This window comes from Sinocyclocheilus grahami, unplaced genomic scaffold (assembly GCF_001515645.1).
Source record: "Sinocyclocheilus grahami isolate Dianchi unplaced genomic scaffold, SAMN03320097.WGS_v1.1 scaffold43.1, whole genome shotgun sequence".
In the NCBI taxonomy this organism is placed as follows: Eukaryota; Metazoa; Chordata; class Actinopteri; order Cypriniformes; family Cyprinidae; genus Sinocyclocheilus; species Sinocyclocheilus grahami.
Genome location: NW_015505222.1, coordinates 529,827 through 545,026, shown reverse-complemented (window position 1 = coordinate 545,026; position 15,200 = coordinate 529,827). Strand labels below are relative to the sequence as shown.

Sequence of the window (15,200 nt, the reverse complement as noted above, 5' to 3'; positions counted from 1 at the left end):
TTTTGTCATGTCTCCAAAAAGTCCCTTTTAGGTGTGTCTTCAGTTTTTTCTGTCTGTAATTGGAATGTTTAGTGCATTGCATCCTAGATGATGCGTTTGACCCATCATGGACAAAACCAATGCACACACAATAAATTAATGAATGAAGTTTAGCATAATAAATGCATTTAAATCCATCAATAATCTAGGTGTAAACAGTGTAAAAATCAGGTAACCTAAAATATGCTTCATTTAGTAAAATCAAATGGCCACCTGGCTTTATTCAAATGTATTATTTAATATGACGGATTTATTATGCATTATGTTAGGTTACACACTCTACATACACACACACACACACACACACATATATATATAGAGAGAGAGAGAGAGAGAGAGAGCATCTACTACACCACCAAACTTTTTGATGCAAAACAGACAATATGATAGATGCATGTGGATAAATATTAAAACAATCATAACTCATAGCATCTTCAAGTTGAAAACAATGGTAAATACAGTGTGAAATGCACATACCCATGTTAACGCTTGCGGAGATCCAGTGGTGCGTGTTCAGTCAGTGACAGCCAAAGTGTGCGCGTCGCGATCTCTCAAACTCACGCGTCTTTATTGTCCGGAGCGTCGCGTCAGAGCGTCACGCCCACGCGCGCGTAAAGAGCTCACGGACATACAGTACATATCACTCACTCCTTCTTTCCATTTGCTTGATTGTATAATATTGTCTTATTACACTGAATATGACCTCACGTTTTAAAAAAATGTTATTTTGTAAATTTAATCACAAAATATTTTTATTATTTATGCTAATTTGGGTGGATGTGTTTTGTCATGTCTCCAAAAAGTCCCTTTTAGGTGTGTCTTCAGTTTTTTTCTGTCTGTAATTGGAATGTTTTCTTGAGAATGTTATTAATTGGTAATTATTTTATAGGCCTTTATATCATATTTCCTCACTTTCCGTCCTGTTATTTGTTGTTGTTGTTGTTGTTGTTAGCTAGTTAAAATCCCTTTAACTAACAAAATCCAGTCCTGTAATCATTCTGCAGGAAGTGACATCATTCTGGTAAATCAAACATCAGTAAATATTAAGAACTATGAAATCTTGAGATAAATCCAATGGCTAGACAGACAGACAGACAGACAGAGGAAACTGCTACACAGGTCAGTCCTAAAGCATTTCTGTTGTGGTTTCTACAGGATGTTTTGCAATGAAGTTATTCTGTTTTGCAATGTGTAGCCCAACTTTACTAGCATCCCTTTTCCAAAAATGACCTTAATTTTTATCTACGCTCTAAAAAATGGTGCTAAATAGCACTAAAGGTGGTTCATTGGCTCATACTCACAGGGAAACACCTACCTTTCAAGTGGTGCGATGTAGAACCATAAGAGGAACCTCATTCTCCTCCTTACATTTGTGGTATGTTATTCCACTCTCATATGTTTGCTATGAATGGGAATTTACTATAATGGCAAAAGCTATATTGAATCACTTTTATGCTTTTCTGAGGTCAAAAAGTCTTGTGTGGGGGCCCTGGAATATTTCCTTATAGGGGGCCTTGGGGGCAAAAAGGTTGAGAACCACGTTATCTTCAGGAAATACACTGTATTTTAAAGTCATTTTTGAATCCTTTTCTCAACTAAACTAAGAGACTAAGAAAGAGTTAGAGAACCTTTAAAGAACAATACAGGGGCTTAATGGGTTTTTTGTATGGCAGTGGTGCTATATAGCACCTGAAGAAGCACTGAAGAACCAGTTTTTACTGGTTAACATTTCCACATTCATTCAAAGTTTACAGAATAAGTTTGATTCTTTTAATAAATCAATTCATTTAAAATAATCCCACTGAGAATTAAATAATTTCTTGCAGACCAGAGACTTTATGGCAACTCTTCAGTTGTTTATTTTATCAAAGCAATTTTATTAAAAGATTACACCACCAGAAACAGAAATACAAGTAAAAAAACAAACAAATGATTTTGTAGGTTTTTAACATTTAAATGTTAGTTCCATGAGCCAATGTTACATACTCACACTGAAATAAATAAATAAAATAAACTTTATTTTTGAGTTTCACAGGATTGATAGGTATAAAAGGTAAAAAGGATGGGCCTGATAACATAAAAGCATGACGCTATTACAGTATAAACATACATGTTGGGCTATACTTCAGTTGACTTTCCTATGATGCTCGTCCCTTGAACCTGTAAAGATCAAAGAGAGTAAATTAAAATATAAATATGCAGAATATTCCAAATCTCAACACAACTGAAAAATAACTATAAAATAGCTTGAATGTGTCAAAAATGGTAATGCACAATGTAGAAATTTCATAAATGCCGTACTGTAGTGCACGAATGGTCCCTGGTTTGGCCTGGTGGGATAGTGGGTTTCATGCTGCATTCGTGGTTGTGGGCACACGCTTTTTTCACACCAATGATAGGCGCCTCAGATTGGGTGTGTTCACAGTCTCCACCAATCACAGACGAGCAGCTGTGACCAGAACTGCTAAAGCAACTAACACTTTCTCCTGAGGACACCGAACTCTCCACTGAAACACAGCACATTAAAACATCCTATTAGCAACATATATTGCATATACTGTATATATACCTCAATATATGCACCTGGGTGTTGAACTGCAGTGCATCTGTGAGAGGCTAAATAATAAGATGGTTTAAAAAAAGCTAATTATCAGAACTGATTATTCGATTTAGAAAAACATGACCTGATGAAACATTCAAAATAAGACCAGAAATATGTATTAAGAAATAAGTTACATTTTAAATTGCACTTTTATTGATCCCAAATTTTAAATTTAGTGTAGACAACATCCAAAATAGGATGCATTGTGAAGAAGGACATACCCAGTGTACTCTGGTTTCCGCTCTTCTGGTCTAAATCATCTTCCTCCAGGATCCCTGAGGTCCCGTGGACGTACCGGACAACATCTCCTCCACTAGGGCTGATCAGATGACCCACAGGAGACGTGGATCCCCACCCAGAGGAGGACGAATGGCTTCCAGAGGATGACGTATAGCTGGCCGAGCCGACAGAATTCAGCCGGAGGACAGGAATCCCACCTACGATATCATACAGAGTTAAAAAAAAAATAATACTATGCAAGTCAATGGAGACCAGAAACTGTTTGGTTACCAACATTCTTCAAAATATCTTCTTTTGTGTTCAACAGAAGACAGAAATTCGGTAAACACTTTAGGTTAGGGAACACATATTCACTATTAACTATTAAAGAGTTTTCCCTCAATAAACTCCAAATTACTGCTTATTAAGGTAGTTGTTGTAGTTGTTAAAAATAATATAATAATAATAAAAATAGTTGTTAAGTAGTTGTAGGTATAGGGTAGAGTTAAGGGATCTGGGCATTAATATGTGCTTTATAAGTACTAATATGCTATTAATTTGCATGCTAATAAGCAACTAGTTAATAGTGAATAGTGTTTCCATAATCTAAAGTGTTACCAGAAATTGGTACAAGTTTGGAACAACTTGAGGGTGAGTAAATGATGACAGATTTAAATTTTTGGGTGAACTATCCCTTTAAGCAATACAATAACCTGAATTGAAATAAAACCTACAGCAAGAAACTAGATTAGCTCTAAATGCTCCTGAATTTAATTCACACCATAATCATAATTCGTGTTTATCAAGACAAAAGCGACCTGAATATTACTGTGTGCTCACCTCTGTTGAGGACGGCTTGTTCCCACAGGATCCTCTCCAGGTCTCTGGTCCAGTTCTCCTTCACCTCTCGACTCGGTGCCTGAAGGACGTATGTGTCCTGAGACTTCCTCCTTCGAAACCAGATCTCAAAACATAGCCCGCTGTCACCGAAATTATGGGTCATACCGATGTCTGAAGTCTGCGAGAGCACAGAAAGCAAGAGTGAAAGGGAAAGCCGTCTCTATTTTGAGCTGTTCACTGATGCCTCATGCAGGGGTTTACCTTGAAGGATTGTTTGTAGATGTACGTGTCATTCCCAACGTCGGTTCTGCGTGTCTTGCTGAAGAGTATGAGATCCTGGAAGAGAAAGATGTGACGGTAGCATTTCTTCTTCCTGAAGGTCAACAGGAACTCGTCCTGACGGATCAGCTGGCCCTGTTCCTTCAGATTCACCTGCACACACATGAACAAAATAACATTAATGCATTTGGCAGATGCTTTTATATTAATCAACTGCTTTTGCATTCAAATTATTTTTTCAGTGTCTTTTATCAACAATCAAAATGTCATAAAGTTTGTAAAGAGAGACTTGCATTCACCTTCAAAAGCGTTTCTATCTATACTACTGATCAAAAGTTTGGAATAATTACTTTTTTTTGTTTTTTTACATTTTTAAAGGAAAAGGCTGCATTTATTTGATCAAAAATATAATAAAAACAGTAATATTGTGAAATATTATAACAGTTTAAAATACCTGTTTCTTATGTGAGTAAATATTAATATGTAATTTATTTCTGTGATGCGCAGCTGTATTTTCAGCATCATTCCTCCAGTCTTCAGTGTCACATGATCTTCAGAAATCAGTATAATATGCTGATCTGCTGCTCATGAAATATTTCTGATTATCATCAATGTTGAAAACAGTTGTGCTGCACAATATTTTTGTGGAAATGGTGACACACTACAATTCATAAGTTTGAGGTATAAGTAAGATTAAAAAAAAATACTTTATTAATTACTGACACACTGAAAAAAAAGATACACATTTAGCGGTAAGCGGTTGCAAACTATTTATTTTAGCTACATTTAAATAAAAAAAAATGTTGAAAGTTAGTCAACTAAATTTGTTTATTTAAATGTAGCTAAAATAAATTGATTGCAATCACTTACCTTAAAAAAAATAGTAAATTCAATGAATATTTTTTTTCAGTGCACATTAAATTGATCAAAAGTGACAGTAAAGACATTTATAATGAAGATTTTTATTTCAAACAAATGCTGTTCTTTTGAATTTTCTATTCATCAAAGAATCCTGAAAAATCTCAGTTTATACAAACATATTGTGCAGCACAACTGTTTTCAACATTGATAATAATCAGAAATGTTTCTCGAGCAGCAAATCAGCATATTAGAATGATTTCTCAAGGTAGCTAAAATAAATTGATTGCAACCACTTACCTTAAAAAAAATAGTAAATTCAATGAATATTTTTTTTCAGTGCACATTAAATTGATCAAAAGTGACAGTAAAGACATTTATAATGAAGATTTTTATTTCAAACAAATGCTGTTCTTTTGAATTTTCTATTCATCAAAGAATCCTGAAAAATCTCAGTTTTAACAAACATATTGTGCAGCACAACTGTTTTCAACATTGATAATAATCAGAAATGTTTCTCGAGCAGCAGATCAGCATATTATACTGATTTCTGAAGATCATGTGACACTGAAGACTGGAGTCAAATTCAGCTTTGATCATAGCAATAAAATACATTTGAACATATATTCAAATACAAAAACTGTTATTTTAAATTGTAATGATATTTTACAACAATACTGTTTTACTATATTTTTTGTTCAAATAAATGCAGCCTGGTTAAGCAGAAGAGACTTCATTCAAGAACGCTAAAAAATTGTATCTTTTCCAAACTTTTGACTTGTAGAGTATAACATTTTCTTAATATGCACAGTACTTTAAACACATCCATCGTAAGCTCTCATGTTGGGTTTTCAAGTGGAGAGTGATGTGCAGACAGAAAAGTGAAGCGTAGGGAGCTGCTTGGAAAAGTTACCTGAGACACAAATCATTTTCACCGAGAGGAGAGGACAGAACCGAGAGTGATCCTGAAGAACCGCAGCAAGATCATGTGACACTGAAGACTGGAGTCAAATTCAGCTTTGATCATAGCAATAAAATACATTTGAACATATATTCAAATACAAAAACTGTTATTTTAAATTGTAATGATATTTTACAACAATACTGTTTTTACTATATTTTTTGTTCAAATAAATGCAGCCTGGTTAAGCAGAAGAGACTTCATTCAAGAACGCTAAAAAATCGTATCTTTTCCAAACTTTTGACTTGTAGAGTATAACATTTTCTTAATATGCACAGTACTTTAAACACATCCATCGTAAGCTCTCATGTTGGGTTTTCAAGTGGAGAGTGATGTGCAGACAGAAAAGTGAAGCGTAGGGAGCTGCTTGGAAAAGTTACCTGAGACACAAATCATTTTCACCGAGAGGAGAGGACAGAACCGAGAGTGATCCTGAAGAACCGCAGTGAATGTGTCATAGACAAGATGAAGAGCATGTCTAAACCTAAGGTAACATTAGAGTACAGTAACTCCACTGTCTCAGCACACAGGTGGAGGGAGTGTACGAGTTAGTTCACTGTTCTTTTTTAAAGCTTGTTGTCTGAAAATAAATGCATGAAATATGAAGGTATTTATCTTTCTAATTACAGACGGTATGTGAAGTGGGCAAAACTCACCTCCATCTCACGCCTGACCATCCTGTTCTATAAAAATATCTCTATTTCAGTCTGCATTTAGTTTGCAGACAAATATGTTTTGCAAAACAACACATATCATAGATTTATAAGCAAGCAGGTAAACAGTACAGACTTTAAGAAATTATGGTGATGATTGCCTGTGCAAGTTGATAGGTGCAGCTATGGTATTTCTAAGGTGTTTTTAGTGGATTTTAGTGTTTAGTGTTTTTGTTTTACTGGCCAAAAGGATCGACCCTTAAATCTGTGTGACTTTCTGTTCTCTAGATATGACTCAGGTCCCTCCTTCAATGTAAGTTCAATGTATTTCATGATCATTCACGAGGTAAAAATCACGAGTCTGTTCTGTAGCAGCTCCGCTTCTCAGCATTTTACACACTGAAGTTTAATACATCATCTCAAATCACGAACCCTCAGTATGTGCAATAATGACGCTTGCCATGAAATGCTTTTCTAAATTACAGGGTTGAAGAAGAAATGTGCCTAGTTCTGTAAACTAAAATGGAATTGGGGTTTTCTGAGATGTTGTAATCTCATCTCTCTATCACTCCAGTGTCATTTTAGTATTATGAATATACTATTATAGTATTTATTAATATTGTAATTTTTTTTGTTACATTTTTATATGTATTTTCAGATTTCATTTGAATTTGAGTTTGTTTTAGTAATTTTATCCTTTTTACTATTATTTTTAATTATCTTTATTTAACTATCATTTATGAAGCTCAATTTATTTTATTAATAAATTAGTATTTTTAAGTATTTTTAAACTAGTTTAATATTTTAAAATTAGTAACTTAAAAATGAGTAATTTTAGTACTTCAACATATTTATTTTAGTTGGTTGCCAAGGCAACGTTTCAAGTATTTAAGTTGAATTAAGTTTAATATTGTTTTATCCAGTATTTATATTTTAATTGATTTCACCTTAAATTTAACTTAGTTCATAGATTATATTACTAGAATTACCAAAAACAATAGTTTGGATATACTAAAAATAGTAATTTAGATTATTTTACTAGAATTATTAAACTCATTTAGAAGAAAAGCATCAGAGGTATTACACTAAAAAAAAAAAAACTATAAACTGATTCTTCAGGAATGTAAAAAATAATAGTCTCATGAATAATAGTCCAAAGAGGAAATTTTATGTATCATCTTGTTTGTTTCTTAAATGCATGAGTTAGATTTAAAAAACACATTCAGTCGTTAAAAGTATTTTTAAAAAGTTTAGAATTTTTAAATTAATAATTTTAGAACTTCAAAATTTTTTATTACTTAGTTGCCAAAGAAACATTTTCTTTTTTTAATTTTTTTTTATCTAATATTTATATTTTACTTTATTTCAGCTTTATTTTTTTAGTTTTATAGTTTTATTTAGCGATGAGGCTCACATCACAGTCCTGAAGGTCGTCCATGGCGAGCAGGTTGTTGCCGTGGCGGAGCTGGAACTGGATGATGTTCAGCGCGGTCTGTATCTCGAGCCGCTCGTGTCCCGCGTGCGCTCCGGTCTCACACTCACGCAGCATGTCCTGCAGCAGCAGCCCGTATTTACTGATGCGCTGCACCGGCTTCAGCAGATACGAGGACAGATCCATCTTATCACCCAGCAGCTGCTGCTTCTGCTGCAATTCACATGATTGAACTAAAATGACTAAACAAGCACGGCATCAGAAGTAAAGCAATCTAAACTGATTCATTAGATGCTGAATGTAAAGATTAAACTCATCAATAATTGTCTAAATAGGACATTTTATGCACCATCTTGTTTGTTTATTAATAACATGGTCAACAAGATTTTTATAGAAATATATCATAAATGCTGTTATGACTTTTTTGCAAGAGCAACACTGAATATTTGATTTATGTGTGTCCCGTCTGAAAAAGCGCCCACGGTTTATGACAGAGCTGATTTATTCTGACAGGTATTTATATGCAAATCATCATGCCACTCATTTCAAGAAGATGAGAACTTCTGCCGAATGAAAGATTTATCCTGAGCGCATGGATTTCCAAGAGAATGAACTCTCCAGAAGTCTTCCATAATCTTCCATAATCCAAAAACTATTTCATAATCTTCTTTTCTGAGGGGAACTTTTGTCCCTATTATTTCGCAAGCTTTAACAGAAAGGAGCTGGATAGAGATCATTTATGTATGTAATACTTTACACACACATGTACAAATGCTTTGGTTGAGGGTCAAAGTATATTGAGTTCATAGATTGATTTCATTGTATTTGTAAAAAATGAGATGCTATGAATGGGATTTCATACATTTGTCATTAAAAATGGCTTTCTCTGGCAAAGTTTCTCTATGATTTACTGATAAATGAATTTTAGTCACTTTTGTTCTTTTTATTGTTGTAAAAATATTTATGTTTGGCTTTAATTCATAAAGCTAAATTCATTTTAGCTTTAGTAATTTTAGTACTTTAAGGCAACATTAATATTTTTTGTTTTTTAAGTTTATCTAATATTTATTTATATATGTTGTATATATTATTTTTAATTCATTATTTTATTTTATATGTCTAAAGTTGTACCACATAAATCTGTTCATACATTCAAATTCTACTGAATACTAATGAAATTACCTTAAAATATGACATTTGGATGACTGATGGAGGAAAATCTCACCTTAAAGAACTCTCTCCCGTGATCGATGAGCAGTCTCTCAGAGCGAGGCTTGTTCTTGCTGTATAATGCGTACAGGCCAAAGTTTTCTTTCTGAATTTGAGAGACATGATGTTAGAATCACTGGTGCAAACAAGTGGGCTTTTTTTTTTTTTTTGCATGATGTGCATTTGTTTCTCTCTGTGAAGGTATTTAAAGTACATCTTACTACATGAGTGTGACACAGTCATCAAAACAAGACATATATATATATATATAAAAAGATATATATATATATATATATATATATATATATATATATATATATATAATTTAATTTATTTATTTTATTTAATTTATTTATTTTTTTCTCCTCACATTTTTACATTTATATGTTTATTTCTAAGCAATATTCATTATTCCCAATGCTGGATGCAGTTTTTATTATTTATTTAAAGTATTACGTAATACATTTACATATTTAAATTATGTGTAAATACATAGCAATTTAAATAATACATCTTTTTTCTTTTTTTTTCTCTAATACGCATCATTCCCAATAGTAGATACTGTTGTTTTTTATTTATAGCAGCACAAATATAAAAAACACACTACAATGTCATATAAGTACCTTGCAATTTAAATATATACAATAATAAATATATATTTTTTGCATTACAGTTATGAAAATTAGATTTTTGGCATTCATTTTGCAAAAATGTTTTTAAATGTCATGAAAATAATGCAGTGCAAACAAATAGTAATGTTCCTAAAATTATGATATCCTAAAAATGACAAATATCTAGGCTTAATTTTCGTTATGCCTTATTCATGTCTTATAATTGTGGGGTGAAATGTGACCTGCTTTTGCTTTTGAGTTGCATGGTTCTTTCATTATAAGTGTATGCATTTTCTAAGATCTGTAAAGCTGCATTAATGGGTTTCTATAAAATAAAAAGTTCTTTGTGGCGCTTTAAGTGGCTTTCTCTGGTATCAGGCTGTAAAACTCTGGAAACTGTGAGTGTGTCCTGCTCGGAGTGCTCACGTGTTTCAGGAAGCAGCGTCCGACGCAGAAGGGCTCCTTCAGACACAGCTCCAGCTCCTGAAGGAAGTGATGCTGGTGAAAGTCTCGCAGCTTCTCCAGGTTCCCAAAGATGCTTCCTCTCTGTCCCCGCAGGTCCTGAGGCACGTCGGGACGCTCCAGCTCCGGCATGTAGTTCTCCACCACGTACCCCAGCGCTCTCACATACTCTCTCTCCGTCTGAAGCAGCTCCTCCATGATGCACTGGAGTTTACTGTCAGGAGACCAACAAAAACATAATGCATCCCGCAACGATTATGAACAATTACTAAGGCATAGCAGACAAACAGATCAATGGTAAACATTTCACATTTTACTGGCAGGGCACATTTGTATAATTCAGTTTAAGACATGTTACTTTCCTGCCCTCAAATATGACTTAACATAAAGGAATCATCACATTTACCCAGAAGCATATGTCTAATATACTAAACTTTCAGCCAATTTTCATTTTTGGGTGAAATATTCCTTTAATGTATGAACTAATGTTAACAAATGAGACCCTATTATAAAGTGTTACAAATAAATGACAAACTCATGGTTACTGAATGGGACTATGCACTTTGAGAGTTTAAAAGCACAAATATGAAGCTTGTATTTTTGTTAAAGCACTAACATGAATTATTCATTCTTTTTGGATCTAGTTAATACACAGTATCTAGTTAAGCATAGTAGATCATGCCACAGTTACCATATTTCCCATCTTTACATGGTCATCATGGTTGGATATATAACATAATTTTAAGTTCTACTTATATACGTTTGGTTTAAATGGTGCAATTTAACATTTAGTGCCTATTTTCATTATACTGGATGTGCCTTACCACTATGTTTTGTAACTTAGAGCCACTCTGTGGTTATTTGTGCTACAAATGCGGTCGCACCACAACATTTCTTCATAAGCTGCTTACAACAGCATATCTATCTACCAGCAAGAGCAGCATTAAACCAGCCTGAAATTTTAGTGTTGGTCTTTTCAGACTTTTCTCAAAACATTCTCTTCCAACAGTTGAGAAATTATGATCACTTTATTTAGCACGGTGATGTTATGTTTCTCTATGAAGGTTGAGACTGTCTGCCCGTTGTACACTGGCTGATTATTCCCTGCGGCCCAATGTTTGTCTTGTGTTATTTTCAGCGCTGAAGCACTTTCTGTGGGCTGCGCTTATTATCTGTCATTACGGGATGTAATGCATACTGTGCTGAGCGAGTCTTCTGCTTCTCTCAACCGAAGAACATGTTCGAGATGTTGCAGTGACTGGTTAGATTTGATCACTAGCGTGTGAACGGCCTCTTCCACCTGGTTATACAGACACGTCACAGACTCCAGAGAATCCCTGCAGGAGACAGAAAAGACACATAGAAGTGTTATGTGCTCTCAGCACCTGCACAAAACATGCAAATATACTGTAAAATGAATATGTTTTGTAGTTTTTAATTCATTTATTGTAAATATTGAATACTACAGGCTAGTGAAAATCTACCATTTCTCTACATACTAGTCATACTTTTCCAGTTTGTGTTTCATATTATATATGGGTTCTCCAGTGGAGCTCACTGTATGTCTAAAGGTTCTTGCTGTTGGGAAAATAGGATTAACTGGGACCCAGCAGCTGTCCAAATATCATGGGCGCAGCTGAGCTCTAATCATGATCAAACGTGACCAAACCGAGCCTGCTGTGATTCAAACATACTGAGAGAAATACCTGAAGTCTTCAGACTGAGCAAATCGACACTCTTCCTTCCTCATCCTGGCGAGAATAGACCCGCCTTCTCTTTGGAGGGCGACCAATCGTGTGTCTTCAAGCACCATCTTCATGGAACTCCTCTGCTCCTGGATGCAGGACTGGACATCCTGAACAATTGCCAATTGATTTAGTTAGTTTGGGAGCAGAATTCCTCAGCATCGTCAAATTAAATAAATGTGACCCTGGACCACAAAACCAGTCATAAGGGTCAATTTTTCGAAATTGAGATTTATACGTAATCCGAAAGCTGAATAAATAAGCTTTCCATTGATGTATGGTTTGTTAGGATAGGACAATATTTGGTTGAGTTACAATTATTTGAAAATCTGGAATCTGAGAGTGCAAAAAAAGTGAGAAAATCTGAGAAAATCACCTTTAAAGTTATCCAAATGAAGTTCTTAGCAATGCATATTATAAGTTTTGATATATTTACAGCAGGAAAATTACAAAATATCTTCACGGAACATGATCTTTACTTAATATCCTAATGATTTTTGGCATAAAAGAAAAATAAATCATTTTGACCCACACAATGTTTTTTTGGCTATTGCTACAAATCTACCCCAGCGACTTAAGATCGGTTTTCGTTGTACACTGGCTGATTATTCCCTGCGGCACAATGTTTGTCTTGTGTTATTTTCAGCGCTGAAGCACTTTCTGTGGGCTGCGCTTATTATCTGTCATGACGGGATGTAATGCATACTGTGCTGAGCGAGTCTTCTGCTTCTCTCAACCGAAGAACATGTTCGAGATGTTGCAGTGACTGGTTAGATTTGATCACTAGCGTGTGAACGGCCTCTTCCACCTGGTTATACAGACACGTCACAGACTCCAGAGAATCCCTGCAGGAGACAGAAGAGACACACAGAAGTGTTATGTGCTCTCAGCACCTGCACAAAACATGCAAATATACTGTAAATTGAATATGTTTTGTAGTTTTTAATTCATTTATTGTAAATATTGAATACTACAGGCTAGTGAAAATCTACCATTTCTCTACATACTAGTCATACTTTTCCAGTTTGTGTTTCATATTATATATGGGTTCTCCAGTGGAGCTCACTGTATGTCTAAAGGATCTTGCTGTTGGGAAAATAGGATTAACTGGGACCCAGCAGCTGTCCAAATATCATGGGCGCAGCTGAGCTCTAATCATGATCAAACGTGACCAAACCGAGCCTGCTGTGATTCAAACATACTGAGAGAAATACCTGAAGTCTTCAGACTGAGCAAATCGACACTCTTCCTTCCTCATCCTGGCGAGAATAGACCCGCCTTCTCTTTGGAGGGCGACCAATCGTGTGTCTTCAAGCACCATCTTCATGGAACTCCTCTGCTCCTGGATGCAGGACTGGACATCCTGAACAATTGCCAATTGATTTAGTTAGTTTGGGAGCAGAATTCCTCAGCATGGTCAAATTAAATAAATGTGACCCTGGACCACAAAACCAGTCATAAGGGTCAATTTTTCGAAATTGAGATTTATACGTAATCCGAAAGCTGAATAAATAAGCTTTCCATTGATGTATGGTTTGTTAGGATAGGACAATATTTGGTTGAGTTACAATTATTTGAAAATCTGGAATCTGAGAGTGCAAAAAAAGTGAGAAAATCTGAGAAAATCACCTTTAAAGTTATCCAAATGAAGTTCTTAGCAATGCATATTATAAGTTTTGATATATTTACAGCAGGAAAATTACAAAATATCTTCACGGAACATGATCTTTACTTAATATCCTAATGATTTTTGGCATAAAAGAAAAATAAATCATTTTGACCCATACAATGTATTGTTGGCTATTGCTACAAATATCCCCCAGCGACTTAACACTGCTTTTGTGCTGCAGGGTCACAAAAGAGCTTTTTTTTTAAATTTTGCATTTGTTTAAAATGAAGTTTTCAATTTGTGCAATTTCTAAATAATACTTTTTTATTATAATTATATAATTAATTTTATTATAAATATTTTATTATTATTATTATTATGAGCAGAAATTGAGTGAAAATGTGAGAAATCTTTTTTTGGTACTACCTGCATTTATGTTCATTTTATGTTACATAAACCGGTAATCATTTATTGAACATATCTGGTTGTTTCACACTACAAAAACAATGTCAATGTGCCTTTAAATAGGGATAATATAACTGTACTATAACAATTTATTTTAGAGATTTTTTTATTTACTGATATTGGTATTGATATTTATTGATATTGATAATTTATTGATATTGATATTTCATTTTGCATGTTAATTTCACCTATTTTCCACATTTACAGTCAGCTAACACTCACTTAAAGATCATTTAAAAAAAACACTAATAACTTAACACTGTTAAACATAATCTTAAAATGAATGTTCCTTTTTCATACCGTGCATTATTACATTCGATTCTTATAGTCATTTGTAGCAATTAAAATGATTGATTGCAGTGTTTGATTTAGATAAAATTGCATCGAATTTTAATATCAGACATTTCTCCGTTTTCTGACATAATATGAAAATAGTTACTGGCTTATTGTATCGGTTCAAATTTAAATACCAGTGCATCTCTAGCTGCTATGTTAAAAAATGTGATACGAATGTGTACTGTATTCCTGGAAATGTTCAGAAATTAGCATGCAGAATCCAAAGTTACCTTTGCTGTATCCGTTTTTTTAACATCAAGTCTCCTGATTGCTGTCTGCAGTAATGATGCTGCTGCTTGTAGGTCGAGTTGAAAGAGAGAAAGCTTCTGAAAGACACGTGCAAAACACATGTTAGATAATCATCTACATATTGTGAAAGAAGGGCATCTGCTGATTATTCAGCTATTTGCTCGACAAAACATTTACAAGCACAAACCTAAAGCATGTGACCAGCAGAAGACATCTGAAGGTAGCTGCTAGTCATCAAGATGAAATTTTGTTTATAATCAATTCACATAAGATTAGGAAAAGTCAGGTTGTTACACATGTAAGTTAAAGAGCCGTTGGGCTCTCAGGCCTCAAATAGACAAAACAGAAATAGACATGTCAGAAATGTTGTGATCCACTTCACTAGAGCTGTTTGTGCAGGTTGACTTGCATCCATTTACAAATGTTTCAACAGTTGCTGACCGAACTGATTACACAATAACATGTTCTTACTACAGAAACAAATACAGATGTTTAGTGAGTAAGTGGTATGACAACATCACTGACTGCAAATGTGCTGTTATTTGTTGCATCATTTATATTGCGGGCCTTTGCCACATTACTTATAGTAGAGCGAGAGAGAGAGAGAGAGAGAGAGAGAGAGAGAGAGAGA

The 15,200-nt window shown here is 34.3% G+C and overlaps 1 protein-coding gene across 1 annotated transcript in view; it reads right to left on the bottom strand.

Moving 5' to 3' along the window:
* Nucleotides 1-2,044: 2,044 nt before the first annotated feature.
* LOC107582340 (pleckstrin homology domain-containing family G member 4B-like) overlaps nt 2,045-15,200 on the bottom strand; it is a 19,964-nt gene continuing 6,808 nt past the window's right edge. The window contains exons 8-20 of the mRNA XM_016268137.1: nt 14,551-14,646; nt 13,125-13,273; nt 12,617-12,755; nt 11,872-12,020; nt 11,364-11,502; nt 10,130-10,417; nt 9,109-9,198; nt 7,866-8,096; nt 3,962-4,132; nt 3,670-3,878; nt 2,863-3,158; nt 2,341-2,546; nt 2,045-2,199 (exon numbers count right to left, since the gene is read on the bottom strand). Of these exons, the coding sequence (XP_016123623.1) occupies nt 2,158-2,199; nt 2,341-2,546; nt 2,863-3,158; nt 3,670-3,878; nt 3,962-4,132; nt 7,866-8,096; nt 9,109-9,198; nt 10,130-10,417; nt 11,364-11,502; nt 11,872-12,020; nt 12,617-12,755; nt 13,125-13,273; nt 14,551-14,646 (2,205 nt within the window). The 3' untranslated portion in view covers nt 2,045-2,157. The remainder of the gene's footprint in view (nt 2,200-2,340; nt 2,547-2,862; nt 3,159-3,669; nt 3,879-3,961; nt 4,133-7,865; nt 8,097-9,108; nt 9,199-10,129; nt 10,418-11,363; nt 11,503-11,871; nt 12,021-12,616; nt 12,756-13,124; nt 13,274-14,550; nt 14,647-15,200) is intronic.